Source organism: Pezoporus occidentalis, unplaced genomic scaffold, assembly GCF_034315485.1.
Source record: "Pezoporus occidentalis ecotype Australia unplaced genomic scaffold, CSIRO_AGI_Poc_V1 ctg130, whole genome shotgun sequence".
NCBI classification, from domain to species: domain Eukaryota; kingdom Metazoa; phylum Chordata; class Aves; order Psittaciformes; family Psittacidae; genus Pezoporus; species Pezoporus occidentalis.
In genome coordinates this window covers 1261761-1278042 of record NW_026913104.1, presented here as the reverse complement: position 1 = coordinate 1278042, position 16282 = coordinate 1261761, and the positions used below count along the sequence as shown (strand labels likewise).

General features: G+C 41.5%; 1 protein-coding gene across 4 annotated transcripts; it reads left to right on the top strand.

Annotated features, from left to right (window-relative positions):
• Positions 1-532: 532 nt before the first annotated feature.
• Positions 533-15569, top strand: TTC12 (tetratricopeptide repeat domain 12). 4 transcript variants are annotated; one of them, XM_062608665.1, is made up of 21 exons: positions 533-767; positions 1155-1306; positions 1901-1931; positions 2484-2561; positions 3036-3157; positions 3397-3456; positions 4277-4348; positions 4626-4686; positions 4977-5165; positions 5737-5806; positions 6590-6678; positions 7415-7583; positions 8667-8759; positions 8971-9034; positions 9978-10112; positions 10645-10746; positions 11212-11280; positions 12091-12192; positions 12817-12916; positions 14351-14576; positions 15400-15569. In XM_062608665.1, exons 1-21 carry the CDS (start codon positions 548-550, stop codon positions 15473-15475), a joined length of 2280 nt encoding a protein of 759 aa, XP_062464649.1. In that variant the 5' UTR covers positions 533-547; the 3' UTR covers positions 15476-15569. The 4 variants fall into 4 exon arrangements, with proteins under 4 accessions (XP_062464649.1, XP_062464650.1, XP_062464651.1 ...); XM_062608666.1 differs by lacking the exon at positions 4277-4348; XM_062608668.1 differs by lacking the exons at positions 533-767; positions 1901-1931 and having other exon boundaries at positions 1207-1306.
• Positions 15570-16282: the final 713 nt, after the last annotated feature.

The window sequence follows — 16282 nt, the reverse complement described above, 5'->3', positions numbered from 1 at the left end:
AGGTTCTTCATAGCTCATTTTATTTTCATGGAATTTGACTTTCCTCTCTTGACTCTTTTACACCGTTTATGGGTTTTTCCAGCCTTTGTTCTTGACAGAGTTCCTCCTTATTCTAGTCTGTAGCACACAGTGGGCAAACCGGTTCTGTATTCAGGTACTGAGCGCTGTTTTGTTGTCCCGCATGTTTGCAGTACCGCATTTTCTACAAGAACCCTCCGTGAACAACGGAGGCGGGGTGGATGCGGTACAATCTCAGTCCTTGACGAACAACGTACCCGCGGTTCACTTGTAGCGATCCCGCACGGCACTGGCGGCGTTTGGCCACCAGAGGGCCCCCTTGCTGCACGCTGCAGGGCGAGGGATGCTCCGGAGGACCGGGCAGCGCAGCGGGGCCGCGGCAGCTTCCCCGCAGTGCCCGTGGCTGCTCCTGCCCCTCACCGTGCCCCGGGTTACGCTTGAGGGAGGGGAGGCCCAGATGCGGCGGGGCCGGCCGGTACCGAGCCCTGACCGGGGCTGGAACCAGCGGTGCCCCCTGCCCCACCGCGAAATGGCGGCCAGCGAGACCCCGCCCTTCATTTGCATGGCCACGCCCCAACCGCTGACGCTACGCCAAGGCCGTAGTCTCCACGGTAACGGCCGCGGCGCTGCGCATCGTGGGGCTCGGTGGCTCCGGTCTCCAAAGCTCGGTCCCCAGAGCCCGGCCATGGTGGGTGACGAGGAGCAGGAGCGGGATTTCCAGCGGTTCCTCCGCCGGGTGGACGATATCGGTAAGCGGGGCCGGGGCTGGAGGCGGACGGACATCGCCGTGTTCCGCGGGTACGTTACTAAGGGCTGAAAGGAGACAGTGGAAAAGGGACGGAGAAGAGTCAGTTTCCCACCCCTCGTTCCCAGTTCGTTTTGTGCCAAGCGTCCTTAGCTGCTCAGGTGTCAGGGTTTGCGGATGCCAGGATTCCTAACCCTGGGAATTTTTATCATGTAGAAGCTGTAGGGAGCCCTTGGAAGCGGGATGAAGTTGTGTTTCCATCTATAAAGGTTATCCTGGTCATCAGTGCCCTCAAAAGCATGTCATCAGATGCACAACTGAGCTCCTGGTCCCTCCAGGATCATTTAGAGTACTGTCTATCTCTCTCTTCTTTCTCTAATTCCCTTTTTAGCCAATTTAGTGCAAGGCTTGAGCTCCCCAGACTCAGCTGTCAATGCAAAAGCCATTGCTGAAGCAGAGAAAAGGCTCCATGAACAAGAAACTAACAAGGAGGAAGAAAGCAAAACTACAGTCAACAGAACAGTCATCAACACCCGAGCTTCTGTAAGGACTTTATTCCCTTTGAAGCCAAAGCTGTGTGCAGCTTAGGGCTTTTAAATAACTAACCCATATTCCTTGCCCAGGAGAAAAAAATCAGAGCAGTATTTACAAGCGTGTTCTGAAGGTGACTTTGTTTTTCACTAGTTATGCTCTTGGGAGGTCCTTGATCTTGCATTGTCTTTGTTTTAAGCCCGCTAATAACACCAAAGACTTCTGTGGGATTTATCCGAGTTGAATGCAAGCACGGAGGTGCCGTAACTTGTAGCTTTACCTGTGCTTCAGGAACTTGAGCAAACCCACGTGAAGACACAGGAGTCCCTTCACTAATTTCACTAGGCTTTGATTCCTGCAGTAGGGTTTGGCTTTCAGTGATTTGCCTCGGGAAAGATACAGGAAGCTTTCCAGTAATATAAGAAACTATTAAATCCTTATCTGTTATTCAAATGTCAATTTCCTATTCCCTGTATGCATCACCCTGGATATTTCAGACATCCTGTAGCTTTGAACAACTTAACAAAGGAACAAAAGTTCCTTTGCTGCTGTGGGTTGTACTAAATCGTCTATGTACATGCATGTGCTGTGTTTCTCTCTTTTTAGGATGTGGCAAATGCAGAGGCTGTGAATGCAGGTAGGACAGTGCTCCCTCTGGTACTTAGCATCTCTTCAGTCTGTTTTAGCAGAGGTGGAGCTAGGATTGCTGTTACTTCATGCAAGACTGAATTCCACTCCTGCCAAAGTCAAAGCTAACTTTTCTAGTGACTTTAATCAACATTCAGGCAGATTTGGGAACACACTCGAGGATCTTATAAATATGGCTGTACTTGTTCATAGGTAGAAGGCTTGTTAGTGTGCTTACTGTATTCTGGTGTCTCATCTAAAAGGTTAGTATTTTGAATTCAAAAGGAAACAAGTCTGTCTCTAGAGGTTAGATACTTCAAGGCAAGTATGCAAATCCTCAGTCGCAGCATGGGCTTGTCATTTGTGTTCCACTTCAGTTGTTGAAATGTCCCTTTAGTATTTTCTTTCTAGCAAAATAACTTGGAAATACCTTAGAAATTACCTATTTCCCTTATCTGCAGATTGATTTTAATGATGCTTTTTTTCCTTTTTTTAATTAAAACCAAACAACCTACCTGACAACAACCGTAACTGAAACACCACCAACTCTCCTGGTTCAAAGATGCCTTTCTGGCAATGTTGGAAAAGGATGCAAAAGAACGTGCTAAACAAAGGAAGAGAAATGAACACTTAGCAAATGGTAATTGCAAAAGGTTTTTCTAGGTAATGCCTCCAGAGACTACTTAGCAAGAACTGGGCTGGTTTGAGACGCTGTCCAGCTACTCTGATACTGTCATTCTCATGCGGGCTGAGATAGCGCTTTGGTTATGTGAGACCAGCCTTCTCCACAGAGCTGATTAGCTGGATATAACAGGGTTATATACTTGACAGAGTTGTTGCAACCTCTACTTCTCCATGCTGTCCTCTTTATGATATGAGTTTGGGATGGGGCAAAGACAAGCTCAGTTTTCTCTCTGAAAGAGGATTGGAGATCATGTGGACTGAATAGCTCAGAGGTCTCTTGCAAATGATGGCTAATAAAGACACTGCAGTGAAGCTGGACTGTAATTTTTGTGATTATTCCAACAGGAGATTATGGCTTCTGTTTCCTCAATCACCTTTTGGGGAAATAAAACCCAAATGGTATTTTGAATGCATGTCTGTTGGTTTGCAGCTCTGAAAGAGAAGGGAAATGATGCCTTCAGGAAAGGAGACTATGTCAGAGCCATTCAGAGATACACTGAAGGTCTGGAAAAACTGAGAAATAAGCAGGAGCTTTACACAAACAGAGCACAGGTCAGCATGTGGGAATGAGCTACCACTATACTGCTTTTGTATTTTGGTTCATTACATTTATTCTAAATTACAAACTCCAAGTAGATAGAGGACAAGTGAAGAAACAGCAGGGTTTTTTCCTGCTAAATCAGCGGCCAGACAAACCAGCAGTCTAAATTAGGTGGGTTTGTACAATAGCTAGTGGAAGTTAATTGAAATACTCTCATTATTCTGCCTGGACTCCCTTGGCTTTATTTCAGGCCTACCTGAAGGTGCATGAGTATGAGAAAGCCATTGGTGACTGTGAATGGGCATTAAAGGTAATTTCAGGATTCTGTCTTTTATGATTATGTCAAATGCTCCTTGTGTGTAACTGATGATACAACAGAAGTCAACTTGCTAATAGAAATGAAAAGATGTGCTGGTGTTGCACAAATTCCTGCATCCTAAATTCACTTGAGCAGCTTAAAGCAGTTAATATCTCAGTGCTGCCTGTATGCAGAAGCTTTTCTAGCTCTTAAGAGTATTTAATAAGTGATAATAAGCTATTAACTACACTCATTGGCACCCTTCTAAATAGGGAAAGAGACTCAAAGCTCACAAAGATCAGATCTGCTGATCTGAAAAGTGAAGATACCCTATAAAATGCCAAAGAGCTGAATGTGAATTCAGTTGTGCTACATGAGTGATGCTTAGGACTGCAACACAGTTAACAGATTATTAACAATATCGGCAGCATCATTTCAAGAAATCAGTATTTTTCACAGGGATTTGAACGGGAAAAGATGACCTAACTTTTAATTCATGGCAAAAGTAATCAAATTATAGACTTATAGAATTATAGGCCTTAGCATTACCTAACTGCATGGGGCTCTGCTTGTATTGCCTGAAGGGCAGGTTTCTGGGAAGGATACTAGGACTAGCAACTTTCCCCCTTTAACTAAACCAAAGCCAGTGCTCCTTGCATTGAGAAGAAAAGTTGGTACCTGGAGGTAATATTTTAGCATATAATCTTCAGATGCCTCTAGTAGATGAATACCCTGTTCTGTGCTTACAGTTATTTTGGCCAGCTATACCTATTAATCAGAAGGCTGTGAAAATATTAAAAGGTAAAAATTAATAATTTCTTTTTTAACACAGTGCAATGAAAAATGTATTAAAGCCTGTTTTCTAATGGGGAAGGCTCATCTGTCACTTAAACACTACAGTGAGGTAAGCTGACTAAATTTTATGGCCCTCAGACCATGTTTTGTTCTGGTTTTGGTGTAGTGATGTGGGTAAAAGAGAGAAATCTGTGATCTTAAGAACTGGTCAAATGAAAGTATGTTGAACCTTCAGGCTTGAGAGACACTTTCTGTGCTTTGCAAAGACTAATAATTCTAATAATACTCAACTTACACTTTTAATTATGAAAGTTTTTACTTGTGTGTCTCCATAAGATTTATTTCCCACACTTAAGTACAGTGGCCCATTTCTTTTCTCTGTTAAGGCCAGGCAGTGTTATGAGAAGATCTTACAAATCGATCCCCAAAAGGAAAGCCTGTTTAAAGGTAAGGAATAGAAATGGTTACCCTGTCACCCCTTGTTTTCTGATCAAGATGGAACCTAATCAAAACCACTGTTGTGCTTTTCAGAACTTTTGATGGAGTCTCTTCACTCAGCTTTTGTTTCAGATTGTTTCTTCTTTAAACTCTGTCCCTATGATCAGAGCTGTGGGTCATTCTGTACATTTGTATGTAGAAGGTAGCTCTCTGTCAAGGAATCAGCTTCATTCTCTCTTTGAAAGCTGACCATATACAAACACTTAACTACCATGCTTTGTCGTCTTTTGATTTCCAAGATTGTATGAATGAGGTAAACTTGGAGGAAAAAAGAATGAGAGATGAAGAGAGAGCAATGAAGGAAGTTGAGTCTGGAAACCTTGCTGCTCTGTCCATAAAAGAACTGCTGCAGAAACTGCATAGACCTGACCAGAATGTCCTCTACTATGCAGGAGGGATCAGACTTTTAGCTGGAACTGTGAAAGATTGTAAGTATTTGATGTAAAGGTTATTGATGATGGGAGCTGTAATCCAAGCAGATGAATACAATTGGATTAGTTTCTTAAGGAACAGGAAAAATTATTCCTATAGTAAAGACATAAAATCAGCAGTGTTTGATATTTCAAAATTTATGGGTAGTAGATATTTATGTCTATTTTACAGAAGCAGACCAATGTTGTAGCTGAGCTGTTAAGAATTCTATAGATTTGGCTCTCTTAAGAGCTGTTTCGTTTGTTTAGAAATATTTGTAATTCTCTGCTAAAGCATATTGATTTGCAAAGCCAGCTCATGTTTCAGTCTTCCTAAAGAGCCTTTAACTTGAAGTCAGCTGTCCTTTACAGCACCAGGCATGAATTAGAGCACTCTTCAGCTTCAAAGCTGCTTCTACTTCAAGTAGCACTCTTGGAGTTGTTCTCTTTGGATGGCATTCTTTCCCCAGAGCTGTTGATCCAGTGACCTTTTCTTTTAACACTGTGTTAGGGAAGAGCAGGAGTCTGCCTTCACAATGATCTGTCAGCCAGATGGATCACAGAGCTGATTTGTTTATCTCTTTTTCAGGTACTGAGCAAACTTTATTTAGAACAAACAATGGATTCAGTATCCTCGGAGACAACGAGATTGTAAGAGGGTAAGAGCTCTCCAGAGGAAAACAGTAGGGTGTTAGAGCCTGAGGAAATGAAAACACTGTTTTCAAGAAACACAATCACCTCTTGAAATGCAGATGAAATGGCCAGAAGATAATGTAATAGCAGATTTTAATGTCTGAATGGACTGACTCATTTCTGCCTTTTAATACAAACAGTGCTTTCTTAGATGCAGTGAACAAACTGAGTTTCTGCTTCTGTTTCCTATTTCTGTACAGTTATCCTATCTCACAGTAAGAACAGGTCTGATTTAAAAAAACACAGCTTAATAGAGAAGAAATCTGAAAGCACTTAGTTGCTGAAGTTGCTGAATGTATATTTGAGTCAGGTTCAGGTAGACAATGGCAACAAGAAGATGCGATTGGAAGATTTTGCATAACTAAGGTTCAGAACAGCACGACTGGTTGAACGGGGCAGGAGAGCTATTCTTTAAGGTTCTCAGTGGGACTGCAGCACAGAGATTTCTTGAGGGTTCATCAATGTTTTGGGTGCAGAACTGATTTTCTCACCTTTATGATGCCATGTAATGCTCATATAAGGTCTGTGTGTGTGGAGGGTAGAGTAGACCTAGTAGATAATAAATCTGCTATCAGGGGAAGTCCTCTGGAAAGCCATACTCCTAAAAACAGTTAACCAAGGAGCTGGGTTTAGAGCTTATGAGCTTAAGTGTTTTTGTGGCAGATCCTCATCTCTGTGAGGCATTGCCAAAGACCTAATTGTTTGATCTGTCCTTTGCTCTTTTTTTTTTCCCACCATTTCTAATTTAGGGGCTTCTGTGCAGAGAGCAAAAACGCTGCTGAAGTGGATTTGTCTGTTTCTCTTCTGCTCCTTTGGCAAGCTGTCTGTGCTGGGAACGGTAAAAAATGTATAATCAACATTAATCATTGTTAATGTACTCTTAGTATGGCGCTTACTGTGTCTAAAATTGATGTTTGGCATGAACATCGCTTTCCCAGAGCGCTTGCCTCTAGACCTTATTGTAAACTAAGTTTTACAGGTCAATAGCAAGTGCTGGCATGCGCTGCTAGCAGCAACCACAATTTTGGCAGATACGTTCATTACGAGATGAAATTTTCAGTCTATTTCTATGAGCGTATTAAAACTACTGAAGGGGTGGAAAATAAATTCCCTGTGATTATTACTGCTTTTAAGATAATATTACTTGTATAATTTTGTTTTTAAACAGTTACACCAGCAAAAAACAGAGTTTTATAGAATTGCCTTTAGAGAAGGCAAATTCTTTGGCATTCACAGTCAGGAGTCACTGGGGAGGCAGCCCTTGTTTTTAGGGAGTATATACATAGATAAGAAATGGGCTGGGGTGGTGGTGGGTAGTAAAGTGGTGCAAATTGCCACACAAGGAAAACACAGAATGCTTGATGCCAGTGCCTGTATTGACTTGTAAATCATGGCATCCAGCTGATTCTCAGGCGAATATTAATGCTGCAAGGCAAGGGGAAACCCCACATTACTGAATGAAATAGAGACATTAAACCTCTTAAATCAGCATCTAGGAAAAAAAGAGTAACATCGATGCCATTGTGTATGACATTGCTCTTGGATCTTCTTTTTTTGTTGTTGGTTTTATTCAGAAGAAAATCAGCGTCTTCTGTTGACTCACCCTGATGTGAGTGCACAGCTGCCAAAGCTGCTTTCCTCAGGGGTATCGGAGATCCAAAAGGAGACATTGGCACTAATTTATCTTTACTCAGAGAATGAGAATGGGAGGAGACTGCTGGTCAGGCACCTGGATCTAACCAAGTAATAAACACTGCTATATGTTAGACAAATCTCCTTAATGCCTGGGTTCACAGATGCTGAGAAATCAATCCCCTAGGAATATGGGACATTATGTTCATCTGAATGAACATAATGACATTGAGATTTCTGTCCTTGAGGGATAGGCCTAGCTAAGCAAAAGTAAAAGTTGGGGGTGTGAGGAAAACTTCAGTAAACTTTGTATCTGAAAGTGTCTGCAAAACTAGGTAGGAAGGGCTGATTCTAGAAGATGTTCATACAATTCTGAAGCATAGCTTTTTGAACCGCTGTGTGTTTGTCTAACCTGCAGTCAGAAGTTTACACTGTTGTCTTTTAATGGTTCATGGTTTCAGGCTGTGAGTCTCCTCATTTGGTATGATTATTTAGTGTTGCCATGACTCAGAGTGGAGAAAGAAAGAAGAGGCTGTTGCCTTTATCTTACTAACCTGGTATTTCCTTTTAGAGTTAAGCAGAGGTGAAATCTTAATTTATTGGCTGGGACTACATGGTTCAAAGTAATGGATGAACAGAAAAGATTCTCCAGCAGTTGCACACACTTCATTATATTAATACAAGATTAATCCAGAGACATTTTTCCTTGGGAGGAGAAGCTCCAGAAATAGCCATATCTGAGAGAATGCTTAATAAAAGGCAGATAATATTACTGTGGCTTGAAATATCAGGAGCCAGATACATCTCCTGTGACCTTCTGAAAGAGATCCTGGGCCTGATTGCTTTAAAAGAGTTAGGGTGCTCAGAGTGCAAAGTTGCAGATACTGAGCTTCTTGGCAATTGGGCTTGTCAACAAAAAGTGGTGAGACTATAGGTTCTCTTACTGTGCTTACGAAGTTAGGGAAGAGAAGCAGGGAATTTCAGCTCAGTAGAGGAGCATGTGGAAATACTGTGAGAGAATCTAGTGCTGAAACACTGTTCTAATGGCTGTTAGGTAACTGAGTGTGTTTGGAGAGCACAGTATATCTAGATTGGTCATAAATCATTAATTGTGTTGGTGCACTTAAACTATAATTTGGATCTTTAATAACTAACCTGAAGCTGACATGATTTTTTTGCCTTATGGAATTACAGATGGCTGCAGGTTTTGATGATGTTTGTCAACAGCACTGATGCCAAGGCTAGCAGTGCCATGAACATATTATCTGATTTAACTCAAGAGGAAAGGTAACATATATTTCTTCATTAATTTGTAAAATGTTGTACTTCAAAATGTACTAAGTGAGCTAGTGATAGAGGCTGTTGGCTGCCTTTACTGTGAGGGTACATTGCTGACTGATGTTTACCTTGGTTTTATGTTGCTGTTGTGTTGCCTTCTTCTTTGATTTTTGCTTAAAGCTTTAAGTGTCCAAATGCAGCTTTCTTTATCCCCCAACAGGTTCAAAACCCAGTGTCGTGTCATGCTTTCCACAGATGTTTTACCTTTATTCACCCAGTTGCTGGTATGAAAGATCTCAGTGTCCATGTTTCTGGTTTACTTTGGTGTAACATGGCTTACGACCACTCTTGCAATTTTACAGCCAGTTGCTCCTAGACAGAACCCCTCAGTGGCAGAACTGCGGTAGTTACTGTGCCTTTGGTTCTGTAGGCATAACAAATCCAGTTTTGTCATATGCTTTCCTTGGGAAAATGTTCTCAATCTCCAGTACTTGGTGCTTGGGTTCCAGGTGTTACCAGTTTTATATTCAGTAAAATCTCTAGACTCGACTGCAGATTCCCAGCAGTCATCTGTCAGGCTCTGTGTTAGGTTCTTAATGTGACTTCAATCCACTGCCACCAACTGGTTGTATTTTGGATAGTGACTCTTTCTGTTTCTAATCTGAAAGATCAGGGTGAAGAGACAGCATCAGGTCACAAGGTAGAGATGTTTAGTGGTTCAGATCCCTTTCCTGGATGTTTATTTAAACTGCAAACTTATAATACTGTTGGTACAGAAACTTGTCCTCAAGAAGAGGAAAGGTAATAGGGAAGATTTGTTCTGTTGCAGGACAGCAAATAGAGCTGGAAAGTAAAACACTTCCACTTCTCCAAATGTGCACCAATACAATGCAATAGTTGTAGCATTTTTACACTGCTTATTGCTCTTGCCTTTTGAAAGCACCTTACTGGAATGACAGCTGCAGCAGAGGCTGTTCTGTGAGCTAAGGGGTAGAAGGCAGTATTCACAGTCTGAGGTGAATCTAGGCACTTTTTCCCAAGACTCTTAAAACTACATCAGGAGATTAACTGGAAAAATGGGAGTGATTTCCAAACTTCAGACTGTTGGGACTTAACATAGGTAGATTGATTCTAGAATCCCATTTTCTGTTGCCAGAGTGATAGGAGCATGTACTTGTTGTTTCCTTGTCATTTGTTCTTAACTTGGTATTCCACTGTTCTCTTCAGACCTCTGCCAAGCTGGTGAACCAGGCAGCCCTTGCCCGTTGCATTGGCATCATGGGGAATCTGTGTGCAGACGGAGTCATTCGAATGCAGATGGCTGAGTGCAAAGAGTGCTGGCAAGCATGCTTAAAGCTTGTGGTAAAGAAACTTGATGGCTTCCTAGAACAGTGTTATCAGCCCTATCTCTTGTGGAAATGGTACTTCTGTGATCATGTTCATTTTCCTCCCCTAATAGCTCTGAATCCTTGACAGATCTTTCGAATCTAGTAGCTGGATTGAGGTCTCAGAAGCTGTGTCAGTAGATGGCACTGGTGGTGGGGGGAGAGAGTGAGTGATCCCTTACTGTGAGTGGCCCCTTTCAGGGTAAGGATGCAGTATGAACTCAGTCCTCTAAAACTGAAGAATTCAGAAGGTGGGAAAGGACCTTGTTACCTGCTTAAACATCACAAGTTTGGAGTGTGCAGTTTTAGATACCAAAGTGAAACAAACACAAGAATGAATCTGTATCAAAAAGCTGTTATTAGCTCTGGTGCCCACAGAACTTGTTCTTCCTTCTGAGTGCTCCCTTATTCCTCCCCTGATGCATCATGTAAGTAAGCACACAGAAGACCGAGGAAGTGCATATTTTGATCTTCTGAATTGATTGTGCTTTTCTCTCCTTTGTACCCAGGATGAATACTTTGATGTCAGCACATCCAAATACCAGGAGTGTTTGTTTGCAGTTCTGGGCCTCATGATGAACTTGCTGCTTGAATCAAATATGATTATCCAGGTATACAAGATCTGTGAATATTCTTTAGGCTGCCAACCTTGGATTTTGCTGGCGTTCAGTTAATTCTTCATTTTTATTGGTGTTTAAGGTTATCATTAAGGGTAATGGACAAGTAAGCTAAGAAGTGAAAAGGTGCACAAAATTCCTTCCCTTTCCTCCTCCCAGTTATGAGAAAAATACAGTGTCAAGCACATACCTTTCCATAGTAGTATAAATGTTTTGTTCTGCATCAGTCTCCAATTATACAATATGTGTAAACGCGTGGCACATTCCAAAATTATTTAAAACTAAGGATTCCATCAAGAAGGAAGAAATTCTTCTGTTACATGTGGGTGCTGAAGTATTAGTAACTTATTGCCGTGTGTGCCCTGATCTCCACTGGATCCTTTGTTGTAGAGTACTTTGTCTATTAACCCATTTCTGCTCTATCACTTCCCAGCTGATGTTTTCACATTGTTGTTTCAGTACTTTGCTGTGGACATAAGTGGCAGGTGCGTGTCTCTCCTCAGGGATAAGGATGGAAGGATTGTCACAGTAAGTGGGATATCTATGGACTAACAAAAGATTATATTAGCCAACCTGACGTGAACACTTAAGTGCAAACTCCTGCCCTGCTTTGAAGCCTAAACCAATGATTATTATTAGTAAAGAAATAATGCATTGCTTATATTTGTCAGGTTTTTATATGGTTTGATGCAAGAGGTTCTCATTGTCTCTTGAAATCTACATGATAGAAGCTCTTACAAATAATTTCATCCTTAGGATGGTTGTCAATATAAAACCACTTAAGAAAAAATAATAAATCTAGAAGCAAAGGAGCAAGAACAATTTGGGTGCTCAGCAGCTGTTTAATTTCACAGTTCCTGTATGTGAATCATACTTAGGCGATTGTACTCCTGTTAATGGTGTGTCACTCCCACAGGCAGCAGTTATTCGAGGCAAATAGGTAGGAGCAGATGGGAACTCAGAGGCTGTTCACCTCTTTGCATTCACATGGATTGTTCTGATCTGCTTTACTTGACTCAGTACCAGCAATGCTGGGCTGGTTTCTACTAGGAATTTTTTAAGTAACTAAACTTACAGGGAGTTGCCCTGGTGTCAGGTTGGTCTCATCTCTCTCTACACTGAGTCTCTAAAAGCTGTGCTAAGTGCAGTTTCCAGTAACAATAAAAAAGTCATGTCCTGAAGATGTTCTTTGCTATACTGCTGTAAATGTCTCTTTTATGACTGTAATTACTTTGGGTTTATTCTGCAAAACCAAGATAATTTGAAAATTGTTGCAAGTTGTCTGGACAAATAAACTTTGTGTTTTTTTAACCTCTCTCACATTGTTTTCTAATTAAGAGAGCCACTGGAGTGCTAAGTCGCATCCTGCCAGCATCCTCCTCGGCGGTAGAAGAAGTAGTGAAAGGAGGGGTGGTGAAGAAAATGATCAAATTCTTGAAAGTAAATGAATTTAACAAACTGCAATTTATTTCTGCTTGTATTATCCCTTAAGAAAGCCATAGTTGCCCCTGTGTTTAGCTTGTTTTCCCTATGAGAAAGACCTGTGCAGACACTGGCTTCATTTGTCTGCATCTGTGTTGTCCGTTGTTAACAGTGCTCTCAAGTTTAGTTTTAAGCTAGGTAGCCAGTTTTGGAGACTAGACTGGCTTCTGTAGTCTGGTCTGTAGGCCAGATTTTCCAGTTGTTGCCATGTGAGTGAGATGCCTGTGCACAGCTCTGCTTCCAGACGCCTGTAAATTCAAGAACCCATAACTGCAGGGCCCAGCTGGAGGACTGAAGCTTACAATTGGTGTGATCTGATTTGGACCACTGAAAAGCAGTGGACCCCTTTCCACTGATTGTCTGTGAGCACTGAACCAAGGTTGGGAGCAGGAAAGAGATAGTTCTTGTGTCCTTTTCAGCCTGTGTTCATCTTGAGATGCATATTCTGCAAAGGTCTTAATTTGGTATTTGGGCTTAGGCAGAAGGAACACCTATCTTCATGGTACCTAAGCTATTCTGTAACCTTGAGCAAGCTGGGGTATGAACTGTATGTTTGTTAACGTATGCTTTAAACAAATCTAGGCTGGAGGAGAGACTACATGCAATTATGGTATAAAGACCCTTTCCATCTGCACCAGAAGTAACAGGCAAGCTCAAGAAGATCTCGTGAAGTCAGATAAAGGTAAGTGACTAAGCAGAAGCTAGATGCAGAGATGTAATCTCAATATTGGCCAATTACTTTCTTCTCTTCTAGAATGGAACTGAACACTGGTGTTTAATCTGGCAAGACTTCAGCCATGGTATCTGACCTCCTGAAACAGTGCTTAGTGATCCTTAGCCCTGTGTGTGGATGGAAATAGGCACATCAGATAATGAGCCCGAGTTAGAGAAACTATGCTTTACTTGAGTGAAATGGCTTGGTATGCTTTGTCAGGGCCGGAAGTATATAGATTCTGAAAGAAAGTGCTTATAAAATGTAACTGAATTGGGTTGTATTTCCCAAAGCTAGTGGCTAAAGTAGAAAACTTCACTTAAACATGTGATTTGCAGAAGTTGAGGCTGTTTATAGTTTCCTTCATTTACATGTGGATATTTAGCCTGGTATTAAAAGGAAATGGATATGGAGACAGAGTGATAATATCAGGCCAGGTGTCTTAGGGTATTTTTGAGTATATTCACTCTAGTCATGCGGTATAACATTGCTTGGATTGCTTTACAATGCAAGTTCAATTAATGCTAATGTGACTACAACAGAGAATACTTAAGTTTTATCTAAATGGTTGAACCTGTCAAGAAACTGTCAGCTCATGTAGTTCAACTTGAACCCTAAGGATTTCCACTCATGAAAAGCCTCTCAGAGCATCATCTTCCTATTGTACACCCCATATTAGTTTCACTGTCATCTGTAAATGAAGCTTTCATTTCCACAAATTAGCAATAACGCTTCACTCTAATTCTTCCTGCCAAAACTCTGGGTATTAATCTTGTGAGAAGTCACAATTTCTTATTTTTTTCATCTCTGTTTGCCAACCCAGACTTTGCCCTGTTGCTAGGAGCCTGATGGAATTGAGCTATAGTCCCATGACATAAGATTGCATTCCAGATGGGCTGCTTAGTTCAGCTTATTCACCAGCCACTGTTGCTGTCTGGAGCAGCAGTGCCTTTTCAGCAGATAATGTTGCAGAAAAAGGTGGGATGTGATCTGGAAGAACAGATGGGACCATGAAAGAAAACCAAAGCAAACTTACATAACCCCCAAGGAGACTTCATGCACGTGGAAGCCATGGCTGTAATTTATTTAGAAAGTGGTCTACCTGAATGTTGCTAGGTTCCGTGGCCTGAGACATTGCTGCTGCTGCTTACAGATGCCAGCAAGAGCTATGCAATTCTGTGCCAGTACAGACAAACTATTCTGCTGCTGTACATTAGTGTAGGTTGCAGAAGTAGATAAGCTGAGCTGCTTATTAAAGTCCTTGCTTCTCCAGGTTTTCCAGAAAAACACCCAACACAGAGCAGTGCTTGCTCCCTGGGAGTTTAGATAAAGACAGGAGAAAGTATCAGTGGTACTCGAACAAATCTGTGTGCATTCTGTACAATTAATCTCTCTTTCTCCCAGGGTTCAGTGTGCTGCTGAAGCTCTTGGACTCAGAGAATGAAATGATTGTAGGCAATGCTGCACTCTGCCTTGGCCAGTGCCTTGTAGTTCCTGGAGCAGCAACATCGTTACTGAATTCCAATGTTGTGATGATCTTGTTGAAACATGCTGGTGGCAATGCTAGAAGAACTTCAGTGCAGGAGAATGCAGCGATTGCTCTGGGGAAGCTTTGTGTTGCTGAACCAAGGTACTGTAAAAAAGACTGTTGTTCTTCTACACCATCTGTTTCTTAGCCGATGATAATTCTTGACCTGTATAAGTGGATTCCATATGTAGAGCAAGCAGGTACAGGGCAGATCATTAGTTTACATAAATACTCCATGAAATCGACAGTTGCCACTTATGGTACTATCCCCACAGTTCTGTTCCTGTTCCTACTTAACATGTTTCAAGGAGAATTGCTTTACCTGTGCTGGAAGAATGAAAAGAGGAGGAGTAATGTTGTACCTTTGTAGAGGTCAGAGCAATAACAAGAGCAAAACAGAAGTATAAATGTCAGCAAAGAATGTCTGCTGCTGCCAGCCAAGTGTATGCCAACCTCTAGCTAGCTGCGAACTGTCAGCTGGATCTTGAACTACATTCCAGACACAGGAACTGAGCTCAGCTTGTTAATATTCATCCTGAACCATTGCAGAAAGCAGGGAATAATGCTTAGTTTCCAAAAGTTTCAAATCTTGCTTCTGCTGGAGATCACAAATGAGCAATAGAGAAATTATCTGCTCTGAGGTACAAAAGGGGAACACCTTATTTTCTTAGGTTGGGGGGGGGGGTATTTGCAATGCCATAAATTTGCACAGTTGTCAGGTATTATTTAGGACTTTCATTTTCCTTTTTGTAGGGAACTCTGATCTAGAAACTTTCTCATGCTACTTTAGGAGTGATTTATTGAAGGTAGCATTGAACATCCTTGACAATTTGGGCATGGGTGATATAGCAGAGGACTGGAAGTTGAAAACTTTTATTGTTGGTCATCTTATATTCCCCCAGCAACCTTTCTATTGTCTTTTCAGGCATATTTTTCAACTGCGGAAACTCAATGGTTTGGCCATCCTGAGCTCCTCTATGAAATACGTGCAAAGCATCTGAAGTTTTCAAGAGAGCTTCAAAATGTGCTGTTAATATCACTTGCTGTTGAGTACTGTAGTTTTCTCTTTAATAAAGCTCACTCAAAGTGCATCAACTTTTCAGTCCCTTTTTAAAGTGCTCCTCCACAGAAGCCAGTCAAGCAGTATCAGTGTGTCAGGAGAAAGAAGTTACTTTATTATCTAGGCCAACAACTAAAATAACAGCTAGCAACAAGCTTACCTTTGATTTACTAAATAATGTTGCCTGTTCTTATAGCTGAGTTCCTTGCTGGTTAATCACTGGCCAAGGCATTGTCTAATCTCCTTTACAGTTTGGGTCCAGTACCCAGTGTATTAGAAGAAAAGAGACATAAATTGTGAGCTGTGACTTTGAAGAATCCTTTCGTTCCCCCATATGCTGTTATGCTGATTAGATTATGATTTAGTATCAGACGTGCAGTATCACCTCACACTTGGCTTAGACCTTAAACCTCACACTTAACTGCTTAAATAAGTTGGTCTTAATTTTGCTAAGTGCTCAATCTTAACAACAACGTAGGACAATGAGGTTTGTGTATGAATGATGGGCTGTTTATTTTAGTAGTGTTACACTTGCTATCTTCGTTAATGTAATGGTATCCCTTTGTCCTGTCCTTTTGTGTGGAGTTTCCTGATCTTAAGTACTTTCTCATGGCTCCTTGTGTTCATCTCTGATCTCCTCTATAGCTAAAGTACTGCTGGAGGAAGTCTGTCAAATACAAGGAATAGTCTCTTCACAAATCCATAGATGCACATCACAGATACAAAGCTATACTAAAAGCTTGGAGAA